Raw genomic sequence first — 24,464 nt, forward strand, 5'->3', positions numbered from 1 at the left:
GGCCTTAATGTCAACTCTTGTATTTTTGTGATGCGGGTTCCCTTTTATAAAAAGATACACGGTGCATATGCTAATGAAGAACCTTAAAATCCATGCTGCTTTGACGGTTGATCCATTCTAATAAATAACAATTTCATGCTTGTTTTTGCATCTTTGATTCTCATACAGAAGATTTGAAAGTATATATGCGTATGTGTCTACAGACACACATATATATATATATCTATATAATATATGAAGAGGTTAAGTATTTGACAAGGAAGATTCACGCATTTTTTATTATACAAATATATGACCATAGTTTATGTAGATGGAAAAGAGTAGATTGAATATGAAAGTCAACTATCCCTTTTTCCCCAAATTGAAGCAATATGAAATTAGGCATTCAAAGGGGCTGCTTGGGTTAAGCTTAAATTAATCAGCTAGATGGAAGAGATTCCAAGTTGTGAAAGTTACAGGTTATGCATCATACCCGTAGTTGTCAACTTTTTGGGCATTAAGAATAGGAATTATGCATTGCCTTCATTAATTTTTTTACTTTGAATTTGCACTATATATACATCCCCCTTTCAGTTAAGCTTGAAGTTCCCCCAAGTGCAAAAAATGGCTCAGAAGATTGGTACAGATGAGATAGAGTCACTGAGAATTGAACTGGCAGAGATGGGAAGAAGCCTGAGATCATCATTTCGGCATCATAACTCTAGTTTCCAGAGCAGTTCAGCATTGAGCTCTGTGAAGGATGATCCTGATATTGAATATGCTTTACAGTGGGCTGCAATTGAGAGATTACCAACTTTTGACCGATTAAGATCATCTTTGTTTGTTAAGGACAATGATGGTGATGGTGAGAAAGGAAAACGGGTGGTTGATGTCACCAAGCTCGGAGCTTTTGAACGGAATGTATTTATCAATAGGCTCATCAAACATATTGAGAATGACAACCTCAAGTTGTTGCGGAAAATCAGAACTAGAATAGACATGTAAATCTTTCTTTTTGCTGTTCACATATTTTCTGTAGATAATTGTTACTAATTTATCACTGTTGTTTCTATAATTTTCTTATTTAAGCATTTATGTGGTGTACCGAGTGTCAAAAGACAATAAGACATGCATAAAAGTAACAGTGACCCTTCCATGAAAAGAGACATGGAAGATTCATGCACGTGTCTTTGAATCCTGAAGGGTAATGTTTTCTAGGAAGTAATCATATATCATAAGAAAAAAAATGAAGCTGGAAATTGTTGACAATGCATGATAAAGCACAAGTCATTTCAAGACTATGTTCCTTTATATGGCTTGTTTACAAGTTGCAGATGCTGTTTATCATGTTTGTTTTCTTTCTATCTATAAATATATAAGCGTGTTTGCACAAGTTATAACTGACTTAATCCTTCCTGGATATTGCAGAGTTGGTGTGGAATTGCCCACTGTAGAGGTGAGATACAAGAATTTACTTGTGGAAGCTGAGTGTGAAGTGGTTGAAGGAAAGCCCCTCCCAACTTTATGGAATTCTCTTAAACGTGTTCTTTCTGTTAGTATTCTTCATTCTATAAGAGTGGAAACAGTTACTTGACCATTTTATTGACCCTTTGGACATTTTAAAATTTCACAAGCTTTATAAGCTAGTTGAACATTATACAGGAGTTACTGAAGCTCTTGGGTGCTAAGCGGCAGGAAGCCAAGATAAGAATCCTCGATGATGTTAGTGGTATCATAAAGCCAGGAAGGTAGGATTTGGAAGTCTTATATTTCTTTAGATGATACGGTTCAATATTTTTTTTGTATGTTTCTTTTCTTCTTGTTGATACTTCTATTCCATTAAACTAAGAAATTTTTGTTACAGAAAATTCTCTCTTAAATTAGTGTTATTTTTGGAATCAAGTTGATCTATGCCAAACAACTTTCTTTTTCTCTTTTTAATCCTGTTTCAAGGGAAGAGATTGCCACTTTGGAGAATTTTGCTCTCAGGTGCTTGACTCATTCATTAATGAAGCAAGATACCGAGCCTGGTTAGGTTAAGAAAAAGGGTAGGTTAAGCTAGAAGAGAATAAGAGAATATAGCAATGAAGAAACAGAGAGAATAGAGAGAATAGTTTGGAGAAAATATCTTCTTCAATATGATCTTCCTTACAGGCCTATTAGTACTACCAGAAATAACTAACTGTCCTTGATACCAAAGGCTGGCATCCGAGCCATTGTCCACTACATTCCCTAATATTCTAACGGCTGTATGGACAGAAAACAACAGAAAAAGCAATCCTTTATTCTGTTCTTCTTATGACAATGTTTCAAACACTAACATCTTCCCTTTCTTGCAGAGAACCTTGTTCTCAAGGTTTAACTATGGATACTGTCCCTTCAGGAATAGCTAAACCTCCCAGGTTGTTTCGGTAGGCCCCCATGTTCAGCTAGGTTACAAGAATTTGCTCCATTGGTTTGCCCCAATGATGAATAGTTCTCTTCTGCAGGATAACTTTGGATTCCAGCAGAATTTGGCCTTGAGTATCAGTGATAGGTACGGTGTTAGTGTGCTGAGAAGAATTCCCTTCATGTTTCTTCGACAATGGCATGTGGAACATAGAGTTTATAGTCATTTTTGGTGGCAGGATTAGCTTGTAAGCATGGCTCCAACTTTCTTCTCTATTTTAAATTGTTCATAGAATTTTGAAACGATTTCCAATCACTTCCTAAGGCCAAGGTGGAGAAGCAATAGAGCTGTAATTTCAGCAAGACCCAGTCTCCTTCCTGGAACTCCCTCTCCATTCTTCTAGCATCAGCAAACTGCTTCATCTTGCTTTAAGAGACCAGGATCTGCTCGCTCAATAACCGATTAATCTCTTGCCTCTCCTTCATCCATGCTTCCAAATTAGCCACAGAGGTTGTTGAATCCTTCTGCTCCATTAACAGAGGTGGCAGATAGTTGTGTAATGCTACAAATAGAAGCATGCGAATGCTGGAGTAGTAGGTATTGTTGTATCACCACTCAACCTGACCAAGCCACTTTGCAAAGGACGTAGTTTGCCAGATGTCATACCTCAAGTAGTTTTGTGGGTATTGGTTGATTTTCTCTGTCTGCTTAATCCAATTGTGGACGGAGGCAGCACCAGGTGCAACTCAATGCCCATGAGTCTTGTAAGTTCCTCCATAAACAAGTTGGTGAACATCTTGTCTCAGATTGAGATAATTGATCTAGGTATCCCCTGTAGTTTATATATGTTGTCAAGAAAAATCTGGGCTAATTTCTAGGTTGTGAAGGGATGAGATAAGGCTAGGAAATGGCCGTACTTGGTGAACTGATTAACCACCACCAGAACCGTGTCCTTGCCTGCTGAACTTGGTAATGGTTCAATGAAGTCCATTGTGACATGTGCTGATGCTTGGTTTAGAGGAGTCAAAGGTTGAACGGATCCTGGATAAAGCAATTGTTCCCTTTTGCATTTCTGGCAGGTATCACATCGTTATCCATTCACTTACCTGTTGCTTCATTTTCTGTAAAGAATCCCTTCTTCCGTCTGTTGTAAGTGCCATTTGACCCCCTGAAGGACTCATGGTTAGCTTGTAACAATACCTTCTTAGCTCTCCTTTTCTTCCTACATACAATCTGCCATTCTACCTTAACAAGCCCTGCTCATAGGAATGAGGTGGCTTTTTCTCCCAGTCTAATGCCAGCTTTATGAGGAGCTTACTTGCTTCTTCATCTTCTTCATAAGAATTCTAGATTTCTTGCACCCACAAGGGAACAATAGTGGCAGTGATGTTGCTTAGTTCTGCTTCCTCATTCATTTCCTGTTGACAATGCGTCCGCTACTTAGTTATCTCGTCCTTTTTGTACTGAATCACATAATTCCACCCCATCAACTTCATAATCCCCTTCTTTTGAATGAGATCTTGGACCTTTTGCTCCAGTAGGTGATGGACGCCCTGTTCATCGGTTCTTATTGTAAAGGGGCAACTTCTAAATATTGGTGCCGTTTTATGACTGCCATAAGAATCACCAAAAGCTCTTTCTTGTATATGGAGAGGAACTGGTGTGTTATACTCAAGGCCTTGCTGAAAAAGGCCACCAACTTCTCTTGCGCCGATTACCCTTACCACTCACATTGGTCTCCAGAAAAGGGGTTGAGAGGAATTCGGCTGGACGAGAGCATGGAACGTGGTACTTCTGCCTCCAGATTCTAGTTGAAGGAATTCTTCCCTAAAAGCTCGGTAAGAGATTGATTCGAACTCTCATAATTTTGCATGAATTTAAAATAATATCCAAGTGAGTTCTAGAAACCCTCTCAATGCAGTAGTGTTGGTGGGTCTTGGTCAGGATACCATTACCTCTACCTAGCTCGAATCTGTTTGCATTCCTGCCCATGAAATCAGGTGCCTGAGTACTCTACTTGCTTCTTTTGGAAATAAAACTTGACTTTTCTTGCACAGAGTTGATGTTGTCTTAGAATCTCAAAAATAGCCTCCAGTATATATTTAATGTTCCTCCTTGTTATGACTATATATGAGGATGTCATTAGAAAAAGAAAGAAAAAAGAAAAAACTAACACAAATCTTCTTAAATGAGCATTAAAGGTAGTTTTCATAAGTAATTGAAATGTGGCAAGGAAAATAGTAAGGTCAAAAGGTATTACCTTAAATTCGAAAAGGTTATGTTATGTTGCAAAATTAGTCTTGTGGATGTTCTCAGGTTTTACTTAGATTTAATGTTATCCTACTCCCAAGTCCACCTTAGAAAAGACTGTAGCCTTTTCTAGTTCAAGTAATAAGCCGTCAACTAAAAGGATAGAGAACTTCTCTTTGGTGGTAATTGCGTTCAGTTGTCAGTAATCTACACAGAACCTCCAGCTTCAGTCATCCTTTTGACCAATAACACTGGTGAAGGTGAAAGAGCTGTGACTGTGTTGGATGAGGGAACTATTACGCATCTCTCTTGTTTGTTTCTTGATCTCGACGTTCTGAAAATAGGGATATTTGTGGGGCTGTATGTTTACTGATGAGGCTTTGGGCAGCATTGGAATAGAATGATTTTGTTCCCTTTGGGGTGGCAAGGAGCTTGGTTCCTCGAATATGTGCTGGTACATCTCAAACAAGGCTCGATTGGCCTCTGGCTCAAATGTTGAGCTGATGTGTCTTTGTTCATTTCATCCTTCCCTTTCAAGCAGTCCAGGTTGCTCACCAGATGGCCAATTCATTCCTATTCTTTCATTAAGATGCCGTTAAGTTTTTTTTTCAAACAAGAGTAGGAGAACACCCTTGCTCTTTACCTTGCGCCAGCATTCTTTTCTTATCTTTCAGAAACGTTAGTTGCATATTGATAAAGTCTAGAGTCATGGGATTATGATTTCTCATCCAGTCAATTCCGAGGATGATATCATAATGCCCCAACTCCTGCACTTGAAACGAGCAACTTAGCAATACCTGGTTCATTCTCCATTTCAGCTCATAGATTTTGTACATCTAATTATTTTGTGGTCCTTAGCCACGAGAGCCTTCAAGGTAGAGGAACTGAAGACTATATGTTGCAACACCTAACCATATTTGCTTCCATGAAGGTGTGGATGCTCCAATTGTCCACCAAAGCGAGTATAAGTTTTGAGCCAACCATACCCAAGATCTTAACTGTATTTCTCTTCTCTTAGTCTTCAATAGGATAGAATGATATTTCCCATATATTCTCCTCATCTTCTGCTTACAGCTGCACCTCTTTATCCTCCATTTGCTCCTTTTCTCCTTCTGCGGTCTCCAGCATCATCAGTTGCTTCCACTTGCAACCGTAGCCAGGAAAGTAATAATCTCGCACCTGTTACCAGTGTTAAAAGGCCTCCGTTCTCCTCTGTGGCTTGTTTTTGGGGAGGGCACCAGGTTCTTACTGTTGTTGAGTGTGAGCTTTGATTTTTAAGGCTAGGGGAACTCATAACTTGACATAAAGTTCCTGGGTTTTTGGCGCTTTACCATAGCATCAATATGTTGTGGCTTAATTGAGCCTGCTCATAAGCATATTGAGCCTTTCCGGCCTTAGAGCTCTAGCATTGGCAACAGCTCCTCGCTCAGCCCACTGATGAAGTTCGATATGAAATATGCTTCTTTAAGGTGGGGTCTTCTTGTCAGAGTTTGTTAAACTACTCTACTACATCAGTGTCTGGTCCCTAAAGTATATGCATAGTCCCTCCTCAGATATCATCCACTTCATGGCCCCATTCTGTGTCTACCGCTCTTGGTACCAAAAATCGAGCTTTTCTCCCAAGAAAAATGCGGCAAGTTCCACCTTTTGTTTGTTGGAAACTCCACAAACCTGAAAGTATTTGTTACACCTTCTCATGCAAGATCTTCAGTTGACCCCTTGAAAAATTGGAATGTCTCTATCGCACTGGAGGGGTGGATATTAAATAAATTTAATATTTATCTTTTTTAAATTGTTAGTTAATTTAAATTATCTATTATATAAGATATTGATAAGTGATAAATCTCATTTATAAGAATTTTATCTATCATGTAGGAAAATGATAAGCGATGAACTTTATTTATAACGATTGTATCTATAATTTAAGAAGATGATAAGTTTCAAACCTAATCTATAAGAATTCATAACTATCTTTTTGCTGTAATTGTTTATTTAAAGGCTGACTTGTTAGCTGAAAATTCAAAATTTCTAATTCAGATCAATATCTATTTTTCTTCTCTTCTCCTCTGAGTTTATTCTTATTTTACTCTCCTTTAGTTTCAATAGTAGGAAGTATTCCCCTGTGAGAGAAGGCACACTAGACAATGCTCCTTGTCCAAGTGGGTCTAGAGGTTTGTTTGAGGCGGACAGGTGGGCTAGGCATCGCATGCTGTGCAGCCATCATTAAGCATATTGTCTCGGTGAAAATTATCTGCAGATGGGTGTTGTTTTCTGCAAGCTTAGTTTCTAGTTTATTGTCGAGTTTGGCATCCAGCCTAATGTCTATCATTTCTTAAACCTTAGATATAAACTCTTAAAGACGCTACTCTATGTTTCAGAACGAGTCTTCCATCTCTGAGAGCTGCAAAAATCCATTATTGCTGCTTCTCCTTTGCTTTTTTCCAGTTTCATGATGGAGCAAGATACCAAACTTGGTTAGGTTGAGAGAAAGAGTAGGTTAGGGTAGAAGTGGATAAGAGAGTAGAGAGGAGAGTTCGGAGAACTTATCTTCTTCAATATGATCTTCCTTACAGTAATGTCGCCTATTAGAACTATTGGGAAATAAGTAATCTTCCTTGGTACCCAACAACTGGCATCCTAGCAATTACCCAGTACATAGCAGTTAGATCCCTAATACTCTTAATGGCTATATTAAAAAGAAAACAACAAAAAAGCAATTATTTATCCTATTCTTCCTATGACGATATCTCAAGCACTGACATTTTCCTCTTTTGGTGATAGAAATGTGAAAACGACAGCTAATCAGGCTTACTTTAACCGCAGGATGACTCTATTGCTTGGCCCACCTGGATCTGGAAAGACGTCTCTTTTAAAGTCTCTGTCAGGAAATCTAGACAAGTCTCTCAAGGTTCAGAACATTCAGACTTTATTCATGAGTATGAAGCTACAAATGCATTCTGACGTGCATATGGATAACGAAGAATTAGCTGAAAATATCACCTTCTTTCTAATCAAATTGTGTTTCATGTCTTTTATATAAACTTTAAGCTTTATCCAATTTTTATCAATGAAAGAATATGTCCAATTAGTCTGCATTTCATGTCGGACTATGGACTATGCATCTAAATCTTGCATGTAACTGGAATCTTAAATGAGGACTAATTTTCCAACTTTTGCGTTTTGTAGTTCTGAAATAGGTATCAATATAAATATCTATCCATATATTCTACTAATAAGGGAAAATTATGTAGCTCTAAAGTTTTTGGGTATTTAGTTAGTTGCCCCTGGTGACCTTTATGGTGCTAATTGTAACTTGATCTATGTTCTTAAACAGTTCACGGGTGAAATCTCTTACAATGGCTGCATGCTAGAGGAGTTTGTTCCCCAGAAAACTTCTGCCTATATAAGTCAATATGACCTGCACATTGCTGAGATGACTGTGAGGGAAACGCTTGACTTCTCAGCTCGTTGTCAGGGGGTAGGAAGCCGAACAGGTAGTTTTTCATAGAGTATAATGTTTATGGTGATTTCTTGTGGTCAATTAATCAATTCATGGAAGTAATAAAGTTTTTTTCCTGTCTGTGAAGACATCATGATGGAGATAAGTAGAAGAGAGAAGGAAAAAGGAATAGTTCCAGATCCAGACATAGATACCTACATGAAGGTAAAAACCTATGGTCTCTGTTTCATCTGTATCTGAGTTGGTTGGCATGGCTCAAAATTTGTGGTATCTGTTCAGATCCTTTTCACTATGCCATTGCTTATTGATGTAATTGTTTGCTATTGGCTACTATCAACAGGCAATATCTGTCAAGGGACTCAAAGAAACCCTCCAAACAGACTACATCTTGAAAGTAATTGTTTTTGGCAAAGTGGTATTCACATCTTCTGATTTAGTGCACGCAGAATAATGTTTTCAGTGGTTTCCCAGATCCTAGGACTTGATATCTGTGCTGATACACTGGTTGGGAATGCTATGAGAAGAGGTATATCTGGCGGTCAGAAAAAGCGGTTGACTACAGGTAGATGGCTGCAGGCCTCCTTTTTGTTATCATTGATAGGATGACCAAAAAACTAACTCCAAACATCAACTGCATATGTTCTGTTACTTAAGAACCAATATTTGAATTCAATGATGCAGGGGAGATGATTGTAGGTCCAACAAAAGCTTTGTTCATGGATGAAATAACAAATGGCTTAGATAGTTCCACTGCATTTCAGATTGTTACTTCTCTTAAGCAGCTAGTTCACATCACAGATGCTACTTTACTGGTTTCACTTCTTCAGCCAGCCCCAGAAACTTACGATCTCTTTGATGACATTATAATAATGGCAGAGGGGAAAATTGTTTATCATGGTCCACGTAATCAGGTTCTGGAATTTTTTGAGGATTGTGGATTTAGGTGTCCTGAAAGGAAGGGTGTCGCCGACTTCCTTCAGGAGGTGAAGTGTTTAGTTTCATTATTTCCTTAATATGATCTTCTACCTAAGTTTAAGTTTCCAACCTTTTATAGTTTCTAATTTTCAGGTTATATCTAAAAAAGATCAAGCCTCGTACTGGTTTAACCATGAAAAATCTCACAGTTATATCTCAGTGGATTCTTTTTCAAAGAAATTCAGAGCATCTTCTCTTGGAAAAAATCTTGAAGAGGATATTTCAAGTTTATATGATAAGTCCCATAATCACATGGATGCTCTTTCGTTCAATGTGTATTCTCTTCCAAAGTGGGAGCTGTTTAAAGCTTGCATGTCCAGGGAACTTCTTCTCATGAAGAGAAATTATTTTGTCTATGTATTTAAAACAAGTCAGGTTATGATTTGAACTTTGCAGTTCTTTCATCATCTTGTCTCGTTTTATTATAATTTTCTCTGATACCTACCATGTATGCCACTAGACTGTCAAACTAAGCCCCGGCAAGTTTTAAACATGTTAAAGATCCTGTTCTTTTGCAGCTTATCATCACAGCAATTATTACAATGACTGTATTCTTGCGGACTCGGATGGATATCGATGTTCTTCACGCAAATTCCTACATGGGTGCCCTTTTCTTCGCACTTATCATACTTCTTGTTGATGGGATTCCAGAGTTATCCATGACCATAGAACGGCTTGCTGTATTTTACAAACAAAAGGAGTTGTGTTTTTATCCAGCATGGGCTTATGCAATTCCAGCAACTATACTAAAGGTTCCTCTATCATTTATTGAATCTCTATTCTGGACATGTCTAACTTATTACGTCATTGGATACAGCCCCGAGGCCCAGAGGTGAGCTTCATATGAAAGTGCTGGCTTTATTAGTTTTTTTAAATGAGTTATCATGCTTCACTTCACTTCACTAAATTTTAGGCTATTTATTCGTGATCACGTTTCTAATTTTTAGATAGTCTGAAAAATCCATACGGACTATCTCACAGCATGTTGGATGGTACATTTGTGTGTAGAAAGAAAAAATTTTGTTTTGAGAAAATTTTTTGCTTATTATTACAATGTGCTTCATTTATCTTGATGTAAAGAAGTACGAAGCTTTTAGCACATGCTTAGCTGCAATCTTCAGAGTATTCGAGAAATTTTACCAACACCCAGATTCTTGTTTTCTGTTTCCCAGTGATTCTGAAACCTTGACCTTGTTTGGTATTTCCAGGTTCTTTTGCCATTTCCTTCTACTTTTTTCTGTGCACTTAACATCAATATCCATGTTTCGATTCCTGGCTGCGGTCTTCCAGACAGTGGTTGTATCAATGACTGCTGGTAGCTTTGCGATATTATTTGTCTTATTATTTAGTGGCTTCATTATCCCACAACGTAAGACATCATACTTCTTGAATTTAATTAAATAATTACCACCTTCAAGGCTAAATTTAAGCTACTTTTTGGTGACAGCTTCGATGCCAGTATGGTTGAGATGGGGTTTTTGGGTTTCCCCCATCACTTATGGTGAGATAGGCCTATCCGTAAATGAATTTCTTGCTCCAAGATGGCAAAAGGTGATTGTCTTCTTGTTTAGCTTCATGGTTTCTGTTATAAGACAACATAAAAGAGAATTTTCAGCTGCAATCGAAGTTGTTCTTACCGTGAAAGGTTGATACAGCTAGTCATAAACATAAGTAAATCTACCAATTATCAGCAGTTGAGAATGCTTTTACTTTCCAAAATGGTACTTAAGAAAACTATTCAGTGGCTTATCTGTGGCATATTCCTTCCTCTCATTATGCTTTCAGATCTTCATAGGATCTGATCTCCAAAAGATTAGAGTAGTCACATTCGACCTTCTTAGCCATTCATAAACTACTGTTACCAATTCCTTATGTTATTCACTAGATCAATGTCGATTGTTTTTCATAAATTCCTTTCACTTCATGATGCTCTTCATACTTCTTAGCATCTTAGTGAAAGATCAAAATGGCTAGAATAGGAACTTTGTGACCAATAATAAACTACGTCAATCACTTTTTTGTTATTTCTACTAGATTATCCTTATCGATTAGTTATACCTTCCATTCTCTCATGCACTGCAAATTTTTAACCTTGCTGCACATTTTTCAAGTATGTTGATCCTTGATTTCTCATTAAACTTCATAAATGACAAGAAAAAATTGTAAACAGGAAGGATTGTGTTTGCCATGAATGACCAGTGATGGATTCAAACATGCACTTTATGGTCCAAGGTTTCATTTTCTGTCCCTGCTAATGGTATTGCCAAGCAGGTTTCCTATTTAACATTTAACATCCATCGTACCAAACACCCAAGAGCCTTTTACACTATGGTATCTTCTCCTCACCAAGTTTGGCGGGTGGTGAGTAATGCTCTTGGGATCAATTTCCACAATTTACAAGGGGCAGTAGCCCCTTAACTTAAAAAAGAAAAATCTAGATTGTAGCCAAGATGGTCATTCACTATTTACTGCTTGCTGTTCTTTTATGTAGATGCTATCCACAAACACTACAATAGGGAAAGAGACACTCGAAACTCGTGGATTAAACTTTGACGGTTACCTTTTCTGGATATCCATTGGTGCCTTATTTGGGTTTACCTTGGTTTTCAACATTGGCTTTACAATAGCTTTAACCTTCTTGAAATGTAAGTACATCTTGTCTATGGTATCTTAACTTGAAAAGAATACACATCTCCGCTTATGAAGAGAAGAAACACCTTCATCAACCCAGTTATATGATCACAGCTCCTACATCATCACGGGCCATGATTTCTCAAGAAAAGCTTTCTCAAATACAAGGAAGTGAAGGTTCCTGTAGCAGTTCATATGTGAAGGAAAAGTCTAAGGACTCCCCCTCACCTCAAAGTGCTAACAAAAAATCTGGTAAGGTTGACTGTTCTTACTTTTATAGCTCTTCTTTAATTTTTTTGTTCGAAAAATTAATTCCTTGTATTGAAGATCGATTAGCTTATTGCTCCAGCACTTTAATGCAAATTTTTCTGAACCAACAGGCAGGATGATCTTACCTTTTGAACCCTTAACGATAACATTTCAGGATTTGCAATACTCTGTTGACACTCCATTGGTAATTCAATTCAGCTCATTAAAAGGTTTCTGGAGCTAATGAATCACATGACATTAAATTTATGTTCTTTATTATTTCCCCTTGTGATCTTAGGAAATGAGAGAAAGAGGATTTGCTCAGAAAAAGATCCAACTTCTGTCAGATATCATGGGTGCTTTCAGGCCTGGTGTTCTTACTGCATTGATGGGTGTTAGTGGAGCTGGAAAGACTACTCTCCTTGATGTTCTTGCTGGAAGAAAAACTACTGGCTATGCTGAAGGGGAAATAAAAATTTGTGGATATCCTAAGGTTCAGGAAACATTCGCTAGGATTTCAGGCTACTGTGAGCAAACCGACATACATTCTCCACAAATCACTGTTGAAGAGTCAGTGATATTTTCTGCTCGGCTACGTCTGGCTCCTCAGATTGATGCAAAAACTAAAGCTGTAAGGCTTGGAAATTTTATGATTTTATTTACTTATTTTTTAAAATAAACTATTTTTCTTTACTTATCTACTTCTAAGTCCAATGTCGAGATAATACGTCTTGAAGCTGTTGTGGTTTTTCCCCACAGGAATTTGTGAATGAAGTCCTTGAGACTATTGAACTTGATGGAATCAAGGATTCCTTGGTTGGGATACAAGGTCTTAATGGTCTGTCAACTGAGCAGCGTAAGCGGCTTACGATAGCTGTTGAACTTGTCGCCAACCCCTCCATAATTTTCATGGACGAACCTACAACTGGTTTGGATGCAAGAGCAGCTGCAATTGTGATGCGAGCAGTGAAGAATGTAGCTGAAACAGGAAGAACAATTGTTTGCACTATCCACCAACCAAGTATTGACATATTTGAAGCATTTGATGAGGTACGACCTTCTCTGAGCAATTGACCAATGAATATTTGCTGGTACATAAATAAAGAAGAATTCTAGTAAATAAAGCAATTGAGTATTCAGGTACTAGTTTGTAAAATTAAATTTGAATTTCCTGTTATCAGATCATGACTTGTGACATGACAGTAAAAAACTTGTCAATTTAATGAGAATTTGATCCTTGCTGTAGTTGATCCTTCTGAAAACTGGTGGGCACATAATCTACTCAGGATCATTGGGACAACATTCAAATAAGGTTATTGAATATTTTGAGGTTAGCTTTTTTTCCCTTGAATTTGTTATCTTCTTCAGTTTCCTCAGAGAACATTTGCTTGTTTGGAGCAACTTATCTGATAACTTCTGTTAAAAGAGCATCACTGGTGTGCCCAAGATTAAAAATAATTACAATCCAGCAACTTGGATGTTGGAGGTCACTTCAGCTTCTTCAGAAGCAAAACTTGGCCAAGATTTTGCACAGATATACCTAGATTCTTCTTTATACAAGTAAGTACAATTTGTTGCATAGAAATTTTTCTCATGCTTGTTTGGCGTACGTATTTTTTTATGATCTTCATCACCTACTTGTGTACATCTTGTGAAAACCCAGACGGAAAGAGTCATCAAAACTAGATTTTAATTAATAAGCATGCATGTTAATGTAGCATAGGAGCATCAGGAATCTAGAAATCCCCTTGTAGTTGAGACTTTTGGGCTTTAAATGCATATGTGGCCCATTTGATTCAATTCTCATTCTGTTCCTGATTTATTCCTGGAGAGTGGATCATGTTTATTATCAAGAGAGAATCTTAACTTTCGTTTACTCTGATCATGAGGTGGCCAAATTTTGGCCTATTTTTTTGAGCATCTGAGTTGGTTGTATTCATCTGTTATTAAGCTCTATTTGTACTGCAAATGAAGCCGAAAAACACACGTTTTTCCTTTTTATTTTGGTGATGGAATGACACTCCTGCCAGTCTCAGTAAGTAATTTATAAGCAAGGAATTCAAGTATTTCCTCGTATATTGTTAGGATCCAGAACATCACTGTAGAAGGCTAGATGTATCACTTTCTTGTATTTTTTTTTCTGTTAGTAGTACAGCGTTAGAATTTAGTAAAAAAGAATTACAGTATGGTAGAACAACTGGAACGCCAGCTATCAATATACCTGGTACAAAGTCTGTTATTTTTCTGTTTTGCCAATGATTGGCTGGGTAATACTAGCATACTACCAAGGACTGTAATAGGGAGACAGTGGAATTTGAATGAAAGTCTATCCTAATTTCTATGCTTTCAAGCTTTCTTCTTCCTCTTCTAATCTCTCTAATCTATCTCTCTACGAATCCTAAAAATTTCCCGGAACTCAACAAAAACCTATTTCTTGCTGCTGCTAATGAATCGGTTGCTTGACTTATATATTTCCTGTTTTGTGATGTTTAGTGAAGATACAATTCATATTCTCAGACTTGAATGATCCTTTGACATTATTCCTTCTTCATAGGAACAACAAAGAGCTTGTAATGCAAGCAAGTGTTCCAGCTCCTGGTTCAAGAGATCTGCATTTTCCAAACCGTTTCTCGCAAAATAGTTGGGAGCAATTCAAGTCCTGTTTATGGAAGCTGCACTTATCCTATTGGAGAAGCCCCTCCTATAATTTGATGCGTATCTTGCATACTTTCATCTCATCTTTGCTTTTTGGAATTCTGTTCTGGAAACAAGGACAGAAAATGTGAGATTCTTTTCATACTAATATCGTTCTTACGTAACTGTATGTTATATCCTATCACAGGACTTTATAAGTTCACTGTCCTACTTTTTCAAATTTTCTTTTCCAGAGAGAACCAACAGAATTTATTCAATATACTCGGCTCGATGTATGCTTCTGTGACCTTCTTAGGCATAAATAACTGCTCATCAGTTTTGCCATATATTGCAAGAGAACGAACTGTTATGTATAGGGAAAAATTTGCTGGGATGTATTCTCCATGGACTTATGCACTTGCACAGGTATTTTCCCATTTTGGATTTTTTTTTTTTAATAATCATTCTGGATTTAATTCCCATGAAACTTTTTTCATTTTTTTCCAGGATAAATTGTCTAACTTTTGGGTTTTTTATGGGATCCAATAAGAGTGTAGTGTCCCTTTTTCCGTACTCCTGATATGGAGCAGAGCTTCTCTGTCCTAGAATTCCACTATTTGGACTCAGTTAAAGATTAAACTTGAGCTATGGACGTCTTATATTTTCTCATGCTTTTTCCCCTTATTTTCCTGATTTCTCTCTGTATTGTGCTTAACAGAAACAAAAAAAGGTCTTCTTTACTAACAAGTATATTTCTTTTTTTCCTAATGTCATATTGATTTTCCAGGTGATGATTGAGATGCCTTATCTATTTATAGAGACTGTCGAATTTGTAATTATCACATATCCCATGATTGGGTATTATGGATCAGCATACAAGGTCTTTTGGTACTTCTATTCAGTGTTCTGTGCACTTCTTTCTTTCAACTATCTTGGGATGCTCCTTGTGTCACTGACACCAAATGAGCTGATGGCTGCAATTCTATCCTCAGCTTTTTATACAATTTTTAACCTCTTTGCTGGGTTTTTAATTCCTCAACCGGTAAGTTATTCTTTAGTATCTAGGAAAGTTATATTGCTGAAATTTATGAACAGTGTCTAAAAGTTCAAGTTGTCAATTAATGCAGCAAATTCCCAAGTGGTGGATTTGGTTGTATTATCTGGCTCCTACATCATGGATATTAAATGGGTTGCTCACTTCTCAGTATGGTGACATAGAGAAGGAGATTTTGGTGTTTGGAGAAACCAAATCTGTAGCTGCCTTCTTAGAAGATCAATTTGGGTTTCGCCACAACCACTTACCCATTACAGCTGTTGTTCTTGCGTTGTTCCCTTTAGTTTTCGCTTCACTCTTTGCATATTGTATAGGCCGATTGGATTTTCAAAGGAGGTGAACCTGTTTTTTCTTCTAAAGCATTCGAATGTAACATGTAGCTGATCAATATAAACAATTAATGCTTTTAATATCAGTTTTATAATTAAGGCTCATGGATGGATGTTTTTTTTTATTACTCCGATTTAAGGGGCATATTTATATGATCCCGTCAATGTTTTGACATTTTTCTTCATTGGTAATATATATTTATCTATATATATGATCTTTGATGATGTTAAGGAAAATATGTATCTTAATCATTTTAAGTCGACCATGTCAGGTTTTATGTTGTTTGAATCTTAATTTTAAAAGTTAACTAATGATATCAGATGTATGTATTTGAATTAAAAAAAAAAATTCTTTCATTTGATTGCCAATACAAAACTAATATCATATACACAGCATAGAACCTGTTTATTCTCTATAACAGTAAAAGAGTTCAAATTTATTTTGATTAATTAATTTTAATTGAAAGAACTGATGTTTTCTGTGCAACAATAAAAAAGTGAATTTATTGTTGTTGGGTATTATTAGATTTAAAGTTCTAGTTGCTTGTGCTATAATATCGGATAACTTTTTTTGTTTTAAGCAATTTTAAAGATTCAAATTATCGAATTAATCAAGCAGAATAGGTTGAGTATGTCAAATCCATTTGGAAGAGGATATGTCTAAGTTAAGATTTAGTTGGTTTGTCTTACTCTTTTGTCATGGACGTTAAATGGCTTGATAGCTCCTCACTATGGTGATATAGGAAGGAGATTTTGGTGTTTGGGAAAACCAAATCAATAGCTACCTTCTTAGAAGATTAATTCGGATTTAACCATGATCACTAACCCATTGCAGCCATTGTTCTTGTGTTGTTCCTATTGGTTCTTGCTTCATTTTTTGCATATTATATAGGACGATTGAATTTTCAAAAGATTTGAAAAATTCTCAGTTTGTAAGTTGTATAGCTTGCAAAATCGGGAATGTAAATTGTAGCAGATTCAAAATATACTTGCATATAATTAAGTTTTTAGTCTCTTGTCTGGTAAGATCTAAGCCATAGTAGACAAATTAATTCATGAACATGATACACTCCAACAGTTAAGAACATAGCAACAAGGATGCCGATGGACACTTTTTAATAGTGCTGCAAATTCAGTGTTCATTCACCTTCATGTCCGGAACTATTCCATTTATTTGTTTAAGCAAAATGAAAGAACTCATAACTCGTGGCCTTTCAATTGACTTGTTTTCATTTTAAGAATAAAATGATTGATCAAAATCCTCTTGTTGGTTATTAAATCCTTGCTTCAGAAATTCAAGAATATAATCGATTACATCTTTCTACTACATTTTCCTGTTGGGTAAGAAAATCGAGAAAGAAACGTTAATATTGCATACTCTGACGACTAAAACACTAGGAAAACTTTAGTTACAGACCATCAGCTTTGAAGAATAAGCAAATTGTTGATGACATTGAAAGATTTCATTCCTGGGGTTTCTCTCGCTTGAGGGGCTTCACCACCTCCCAGGTGAAGTCAGGGTCGTCTCTGCCAAAGTGTCCATATGCAGCAGTCTTCAAGAACCTGCCATTGCCACCTCTCTTAAGATCAAGGTTAATGGCAATCATACCAGGCCTAAAATCAAAGTTTTCTTTCACAATCTTCAGAATCTCCTTGTCCGGTACTGTCAACAAAGACAGACAATGGTTCGGGCACGCCAGTGGCATACGATACCTGAATAATGCATCTACGAGCAAGCCCACTGGCAACAACGCTCTTGGCAGCTTGTCTTACAAGATGAGCCCCACTCCTGTCCATCTTGGTAGGATCCTTTCCGGAAAAAGCACCACCACCATGTGCCCCCCAACCACCGTAGGTATCAATTATGATTTGGCGCCAGTGAGACCTGCATTACCGTGTGGCCCACCACTAACAAATCGGCCTGATGGGTTGAGATGGAAGATGATCTTCTCATCAAGGTACTTCTCGGGAATCACTGGCTTGATGACGTGCTCTTTCAGGTCAGCAGCAATCTCATCGTTGGTAATAGTCTCATCATGTTGAGTGGAAATCAAAACAGTGCGGACACGAACCGGAACCATTGCGCCATTGTCATTGTGGTACTCAACTGTGACTTGGGTTTTGCCATCAGGTCTCAACCATGGGCATGCCCCATTCTTGCGGACCTCGGTGAGGCTTGCACCAAGCTTAGTTGTAAGTACATGACTGAGAGGCATAAGCTCAGGGGTCTCATCAGTCGCATAGCCAAACATGTGACCCTGGTCAACCGCACCAATCTCCTCGGGGCGCTTGGTGAGGTGACCGTGAACACCCTGAGCAATAAATGTAAACCAAGACCTTGCAGTTATCAGCATCAAGACCGACATCGTCAGAGACAAATCCGATAGAACGGCAGGTGTCACGCACGATTTTCTCGTAGTCCACATTGGCCTTGATTGTGATTTCTCCCAAAACCATGACCATGTTGGTCTCACAAGCGACCTTGCTGTCGGGTTCTTGCTGGAGGCAAGCGTCAAGGACTGCATCAGAAATCTGATCGCAGAGCTTGTCAGGGTGCCCCTCGTTCACTGATTCTGAAGTGAATAGAAAAGTCTCCATTGTCAGCTGCCGAGCAATCCACAAAACCGTCAAGAGGAAAAACTCCATTACAACTCGCAAGTAAATTTTCAAAGCTTATAACAGTTTCTCAAATCTAAACTCAAAAGGGTTGGTTATATTGTAGTAGGTGAAAAATCCAATGACGTGGGTTGGTGCGAACTCTGCTCCAAACGCCAGTTTTACCTTTACAAGTGCAAACGTGTCATTACCATTATCATTATATAAACTAATGTATTTCCACAAACAAAATGGAGATGGTCAAATGGGTGTTTTATGAATAGCAATGTAAAACCCTGAATTTTATAAAACATATTATGCGATTTCAAATCAACTCGGAGATTGCTCTAATCAGAATTTATTCTTCATTGGCTTCGTATTCATACGCAGAGATGAAATACAAACAACTACTGTATTTATAGGGATCAAATCACTGATCCTAAAATCGGCGGCCAAGGAAAATGCTTCCGACCTGCTTTTCTCTTAAATGTCTTCATACAAATGGTCCCGTAGCTCAGTTGGTTAGAGCGCTGGTCTTATGAGCCGGAGGTCGCGAGTTCGAGCCTCGCCGGGACCACTTTTTTAAAAAAATTCTTACTCTTCTTCTTCATTTAATATTTAATATTAAGAAAAAATAAAATAAAATAAAATTATATTCCTAACGTATTTTTGATTCACCTTAAATTAAAACGTCAAAATTTTTAGCAAAAGTCAGATTTTATTCATTATGATCCATCAATAATTGTAATAATATCTTTAACACCATACACATGCAATTTGGAGGAGAATACGTTCGTCGGACCACAAAAGGTTACTAATAGCTTCACATACAATCTCACAACCACCGTGCTTTATTGCACAGATCATTGTCCCAAAATTTCAAGAGGAAAAAATAATACAAACACAGAAATCAATCCCTTCAAAGCTTACAACAACTCTATCCAAACCTTTCTGCAGAATCGTTCCCCTTGATGAACCTTGAGTTACATTCATTCATTATCTAAACCGAGGATCAGCTACAACCAAGGACAGTGAAGTCATGCGGCAGCCATGATGCAGTCAATTGCGTTTTTGCAGATCCCAGTCATTGTCGCCTCAGGTCCATAAACCTGCAATAGAAAAAGTAACATACTTCACCCAGAAATATAAAAAAGTTACCGCAGCCAACATTGATAGGAAAAGATAGATTCCACAAGAAACAGGTGAAATTGTTTTGCCAATCTATGTTTTTCGTGTTTAGACTTGATTCCAGACTCGATAAGTCATCTTCAGATGCATTCATGTAGAGAACAAAGTGGATTTCAAATAATCAGACAAAATTTAGAAATGAACTGAAGAAAGACAAAATGAAATTACTTCGGCATCCTTGTTTATGTTTTCCTCGAATCAAGTAATTTACAAATAGAATTAAATTTCAGTAGTTCCGATCAGAGCCGTGAAGAAACAGGAGAGAAAATTCTGATTTAATTGCTTGGAACATAAGCAAAGGGAGAAATAAAAGTCACTAAAAACTGAAAGTATTTACAGTTTCTTCTAAAGCCCAATTCTTGTACAATAATTTTATAGACTCAAACCGATACCTCAAGGGGAATTCCCAATTCCTCTCCCAAAGCACGCATTCTCGCTAAACCAATCTGATAATTTGGACCACCTCTTCGTACATAAATGTGCATTCTTGCTGCTTTTAACTTGGCTTCCTGTCAGATCAAGTGAAAAAGAAAATGATAGAGGAAAAACAGTTACCACATGTATGAAAAAGAAACCAAGTGTTAACATCATCTAGTTTAACTCGTATCAACCAAATTGCACCTTCTCCTTCAGGGCTCTAATAATCCCATTGAAGGTAGTAGCAACATCAGTGAAGTTGGCAATGCCTCCTCCAATGAGAAGGGCTCTTTTACGACCATCAGGATCAGCAGTGGCACACTGCAATATCCAAAATATAAATGTTTCCAGATCATATATGGTGTCTCAAATTGCTATAAAAGAAAATAGAAGTTATAGGACAAGACAAATATCCTATTCCTCACATCAATAACTACTCTGGCATACTGCAAAACCTCTTCCTCATTTGGAGCTCCACTGTACTCTGCATAATTACCCAGCTCTGATGCATAGCCTAAATCCCCAACCTAGTAAATAGAAACAAAAACAAATATCGAATTCTTGAGAATGCAAAAAGAACTTATTCACATGATCCAGTAAAATTAAAATGGAATGCAGATCATTAGCATGCTGGACAACTTACAGTATCAGCATATATAACACTAGCACCACCTCCAGCTACCATTGTCCAGATCCGTCCTTTTGGATTCAGAACAGTGAATTTCAAAGATGCACTTGTCTGTCAAATTAAGATCAAACTTGAGTAATCCTCTGCTCTGCACTGTGCAGCATCAAATTCCACATTAACATGAGCAAACAAATGTGTATAATACCTTCTCATCCAATGAATGAATGAAGCTCTCAGTAGGGCTCAGAACTCTCCCAAAAGGCAGTGGAAACTCTATGTTACCCCACCTGAATGCATAAAATTATTGGATGACAAAAACATCCCGTAGGACTTGTAAAAATAATTATACATAGATATACTAGATTGGTCTTTATATATAGATATAATCAATTGATCATGGCCTAGCACATAATTATACATACTTCTTAAAATTCTTGAAGGCAGCAGTATCATCCAACTCTCCCCTCATATCCAGTGGATATGGCTCCCCATGCACCAATGTAAATGGATTCATCTCTATAAAACTGAAGTCCAGATCTGTAGAAAAATTTATAGAAGTTTGATGCTTACAGTTATCAACTCTAAGAAGCTGCTCTAATCAACAAAAAGAAAAAGTGTGAAATGAATGGGAAACTTTGTTTTCTGCAAAAGAGTTGCTAATGTTTTTTTTAAGATAAAAAGCATGAATATATATTAATAGGATACCAATGGGGGGTACCACCCATTTATAAAAGAATTTACAAAGTTGTTCGGGTATCTATAACATTCCCAAAATCCTCATCATGATCCAAAACAAAGAGGTTGCTAATGTTTTGACATGTTAATTACTGTGGTTATAAATTCATTTATAACCACAAAAATTATTAAGCATGTAGAAATAGAATGATCCCACTATAGATTAACAGGGAAAGAACTAAATGCCTTCGACAAATCATGTAGTTTATTATTTTCCAAAACATGCACTGGAATAACATATTGAAACCTTAGAAACATTCAATACCTTGAAATACAGCGAAGACACCCATTATAAAATCACCAATTTTCCCTCGAACCTATATAGTATAGAAGAAGAATCAGCACATGCTATAATTAAAATAGAAACGAAGTCCTCAACTATGAGAAACCGAAAAGATAAGAGTGACTGGCTCCTGTCAACTGCCAATGAGCATGTCAATTTGTCAATAACATGCACTTGATGTAGAAACTATAGATCAATCACCTGAAGGCCACAATTTTCTTTGCAAGTGCCCATACTATTTGGTCACCAGGACAAACATAATTTCATCTACATGTCAAAAAAAAAGTATGAAAGACAGAAAAGACTATGAAAAGGTTATAGAAACTCACTTCCAAAGGAAGAGTTGCTATCAGTGGAGCACATGCCTCCAGTGTCATAGGTTTTTCAGTTGGAAGAAATACAGTCTTAACCTGCTCAAATCAGAAACAAGATTTCTAGGTCAACATTTTTTGCTGCAACCAGCCAGTAACATCATAAAGTTGGCCTCTGAAGGGAATTGAGAAAGTACAGAAAACAGCTGAGCTGAACTTTGTGGCTATACCTTATCCCAGTTTTCTTCAATTTCAATACCTCCGCACTCTGAGAAGCTAATAGTGCATCCAAGCCTTTCAGATATTATTGAAAGGTAATATTCTTGGTCATGAGGAACAAATGGTTCAACAATAAAGGTTGTTATTGGCGCCTTGCAACCACCCATCTCAACCTTACGAAGGCTCAGTTAAACCAGTACTAATATGAACTCACATAAAAAATAAAAAAATAAAAAATAAAACAGCAAAAAATAACCCGTTTTCACTTGATTAATGAGGTTACCTCAACTCCAAGACGTGATTTGACAAATTCTGCAACTTGAGCTAGATCTAAATTCAAAGCCACCATCCCACTTTTCCCACGCTTCCCAAACAGCATATCAGGCTTCACCACCAATCTTGTGGATGAAAGCCATGGCTCTTGGTTTGTTAGCTCTGTGAAGTCCGTAGATTGAGTCACCTAAAGGATATAACTAATATATCACATATCTATTCACTGAAAGAATAATAAAGCTCCTCGCTATTATTCCGAAAATAAGAAACCACTTTACAAGCAGCATCTATCTCGGATTGCTCTATAATTGAAGCAAAATTTTCAAATTCCTGAGCAGCTAAAACACGAGCAAACATTATTTCTATGATTCATTCAAATTCACGGTTTCAGATTCAACCAAAATCCATCAAGTTCGCAAGCAATATCTTCAAAATTTCAATCGAACCCAATTACTGAGACAAATAGATAAAAGTTGGCAGCCAGTTTTAACTCTTGAACCACGAAATATATATATATATATATCTTAAGCCACCAATCCGTGGAAAATGGAGCATAACTTCCAAAAACAACTCATTCACGAGTAACTGAATCGGAAGAGACCCGAATCCACAGATAATAAAGACAGACGCAATCATACGTACATAAATGGATGGAGAGGCAAGTCGCATACCTGAGCAGAGCAGATCTGGAGGTCAATTCCAGCAAGACGCTTCAAGTGCTCCTTGAGGAGCTTCTTGGAATCGTACTCTCTGATCTTCTTTCGGGCCATTGAACAAAACTCACCACACTTTGAAAATTTTCAAGATCTGTAAACAACAACAAGACAACCGCAACTAAGCTCTGGACAGACCAGACCCTTCGAGCAAGTGCTCTGAAGTAGGCCGAAAATAAAACAAAATAAAGAATTACTTGAATGATATTGGAAATGATTTTTCAGTTTAGAAAATGGGTTGAAGAAGACGATTAGGCGTACCAGACGCAAGAAAATTGGGAATGGCGATGACCAGCGTTGCGGGTTTGATTTGGCGAGCAACTTGGGCAAGAGACGTTATGCGAGGGGAAGCACACTTACCGTTCTCCTTGCTTGCATTTCTCCTAATTCCACATTCATCCTTGTCGTTAAAAATACTTAGAGAGTGTTGTAAGAGGTGGTCTGATGGAAATTTATGAGAAAATAGGAGGGTAATTTTGGAAAGGCGAGGTAGGTGGTAGATAAATCAGTTAGCATGTGGGTTGGGTGTGACAATAATTCCCTGTTAGTTGGCAGCAGAGGGGTTGGTCTGCTATTCAATAAAACGACTCGTTTTATGTTGTGGCTCCAGAATTTTGGACCTTCACTTGCCCATTAGCCATTTAGAAGGCTGGTATTACCGCCACGCAGGAGCCCATCTCCATAATATGATCCAAATATCTATATCTATCTATCTCTATATATATATATATATATATATTGAAGCTTGAGACTTTATAAGTGATGGGTGAAAGGAACCAACTACAACTACTAGATTAGGATATTATATCATTCTTATAGAAAATATGATTCCAAGTATTTTATTGCATTTTATTTTTTCAATGTTATTTTTATGATTTTTATATCAAATTTCCACATCATCTTCTAACTAGACTAAATATAATGTTTTTAAAGTTAATTTTACATAAACAATATTAATCCCTTTGTAATTATATCCGATATCATTGACCGTCACTTTCACAGGTTATACGCTTAACTCGTTTAATACTTATACTTAGATTAGGCCGAGTTAGGTTTAGGCAAATAGAATTTGGTCGACCGAATTTGAGTTTTGTCATTTTCAGTCAAATTATTGAATATATGAAATCTAATTAAACGTATAATTTTATATTA

The 24,464-nt window shown here is 37.1% G+C and overlaps 3 protein-coding genes and 1 non-coding gene across 7 annotated transcripts; 2 read left to right on the top strand and 2 right to left on the bottom strand.

Annotated features, from left to right (window-relative positions):
* Window positions 1-69: 69 nt before the first annotated feature.
* Window positions 70-16,055, top strand: LOC110815430 (pleiotropic drug resistance protein 3-like). Of its 4 annotated transcripts, XM_088214738.1 has the most exons (24): window positions 70-980; window positions 1,408-1,531; window positions 1,642-1,727; window positions 7,442-7,526; window positions 7,953-8,112; window positions 8,206-8,282; window positions 8,419-8,472; window positions 8,550-8,640; window positions 8,760-9,061; window positions 9,147-9,428; window positions 9,572-9,885; window positions 10,262-10,422; window positions 10,501-10,604; window positions 11,545-11,698; window positions 11,799-11,936; window positions 12,065-12,138; window positions 12,232-12,564; window positions 12,693-12,983; window positions 13,180-13,263; window positions 13,360-13,493; window positions 14,488-14,715; window positions 14,822-14,993; window positions 15,355-15,609; window positions 15,695-16,055. In XM_088214738.1, the coding sequence occupies exons 1-24, from the start codon at window positions 604-606 to the stop codon at window positions 15,959-15,961; spliced, it is 4,347 nt and encodes a 1,448-aa protein (XP_088070864.1). In that variant the 5' UTR covers window positions 70-603; the 3' UTR covers window positions 15,962-16,055. The 4 variants fall into 4 exon arrangements, with proteins under 4 accessions (XP_088070864.1, XP_088070866.1, XP_088070865.1 ...); XM_088214740.1 differs by lacking the exon at window positions 70-980 and having other exon boundaries at window positions 1,466-1,482; window positions 1,640-1,727; XM_088214739.1 differs by lacking the exons at window positions 70-980; window positions 1,408-1,531; window positions 1,642-1,727 and adding exons at window positions 2,341-2,390; window positions 2,469-2,615.
* A 1,237-nt stretch (window positions 16,056-17,292) lies between these two features.
* Window positions 17,293-18,741, bottom strand: LOC110815517 (S-adenosylmethionine synthase 2-like). The gene is given in 4 exon segments (XM_022043345.2): window positions 17,293-17,612; window positions 17,614-17,824; window positions 17,827-18,272; window positions 18,274-18,741. Coding segments are annotated over 4 exon segments (1,179 nt in total). The 5' UTR covers window positions 18,597-18,741; the 3' UTR covers window positions 17,293-17,413.
* A 307-nt stretch (window positions 18,742-19,048) lies between these two features.
* On the top strand, window positions 19,049-19,122 carry TRNAI-UAU (transfer RNA isoleucine (anticodon UAU)). Its single transcript has one exon. It is a non-coding gene; the product is annotated as a tRNA-Ile (tRNA).
* A 308-nt stretch (window positions 19,123-19,430) lies between these two features.
* ACLA-3 (ATP-citrate lyase A-3) lies at window positions 19,431-23,714 on the bottom strand. Its single transcript, XM_022043307.2, has 13 exons — window positions 23,574-23,714; window positions 23,271-23,406; window positions 22,610-22,786; window positions 22,338-22,499; window positions 22,126-22,206; window positions 21,779-21,830; window positions 21,201-21,315; window positions 20,984-21,065; window positions 20,794-20,889; window positions 20,576-20,677; window positions 20,355-20,471; window positions 20,126-20,242; window positions 19,431-19,654 (listed from the first exon to the last, which is right to left on the bottom strand). Exons 2-13 carry the CDS (start codon window positions 23,367-23,369, stop codon window positions 19,583-19,585), a joined length of 1,272 nt encoding a protein of 423 aa, XP_021898999.2. The 5' UTR covers window positions 23,370-23,406; window positions 23,574-23,714; the 3' UTR covers window positions 19,431-19,582.
* Between the last annotated feature and the right edge of the window lie 750 nt (window positions 23,715-24,464).

This window comes from Carica papaya, chromosome 3 (assembly GCF_054855325.1).
Source record: "Carica papaya isolate Zhongbai chromosome 3, ASM5485532v1, whole genome shotgun sequence".
NCBI classification, from domain to species: domain Eukaryota; kingdom Viridiplantae; phylum Streptophyta; class Magnoliopsida; order Brassicales; family Caricaceae; genus Carica; species Carica papaya.

What these genes read in the sequence shown, in the direction of transcription:
- LOC110815430 (XM_088214738.1), top strand. Translation starts at nt 604, where the DNA reads ATGGCTCAGAAGATTGGTACAGATGAGATAGAGTCACTGAGAATTGAA. An exon ending in ATCAGAACTAGAATAGACAT is followed by an intron (nt 981 to 1,407) that starts GTAAATCTTTCT and finishes TGGATATTGCAG; the next exon opens with AGTTGGTGTGGAATTGCCCA. An exon ending in CTCTTAAACGTGTTCTTTCT is followed by an intron (nt 1,532 to 1,641) that starts GTTAGTATTCTT and finishes AACATTATACAG; the next exon opens with GAGTTACTGAAGCTCTTGGG.
- ACLA-3 (XM_022043307.2), bottom strand. Translation starts at nt 23,369, where the DNA reads ATGGCCCGAAAGAAGATCAGAGAGTACGATTCCAAGAAGCTCCTCAAG. An exon ending in AATCACGTCTTGGAGTTGAG is followed by an intron (nt 22,500 to 22,609) that starts GTAACCTCATTA and finishes AGCCTTCGTAAG; the next exon opens with GTTGAGATGGGTGGTTGCAA. An exon ending in TGTCTTCGCTGTATTTCAAG is followed by an intron (nt 21,316 to 21,778) that starts GTATTGAATGTT and finishes ATTTTTCTACAG; the next exon opens with ATCTGGACTTCAGTTTTATA.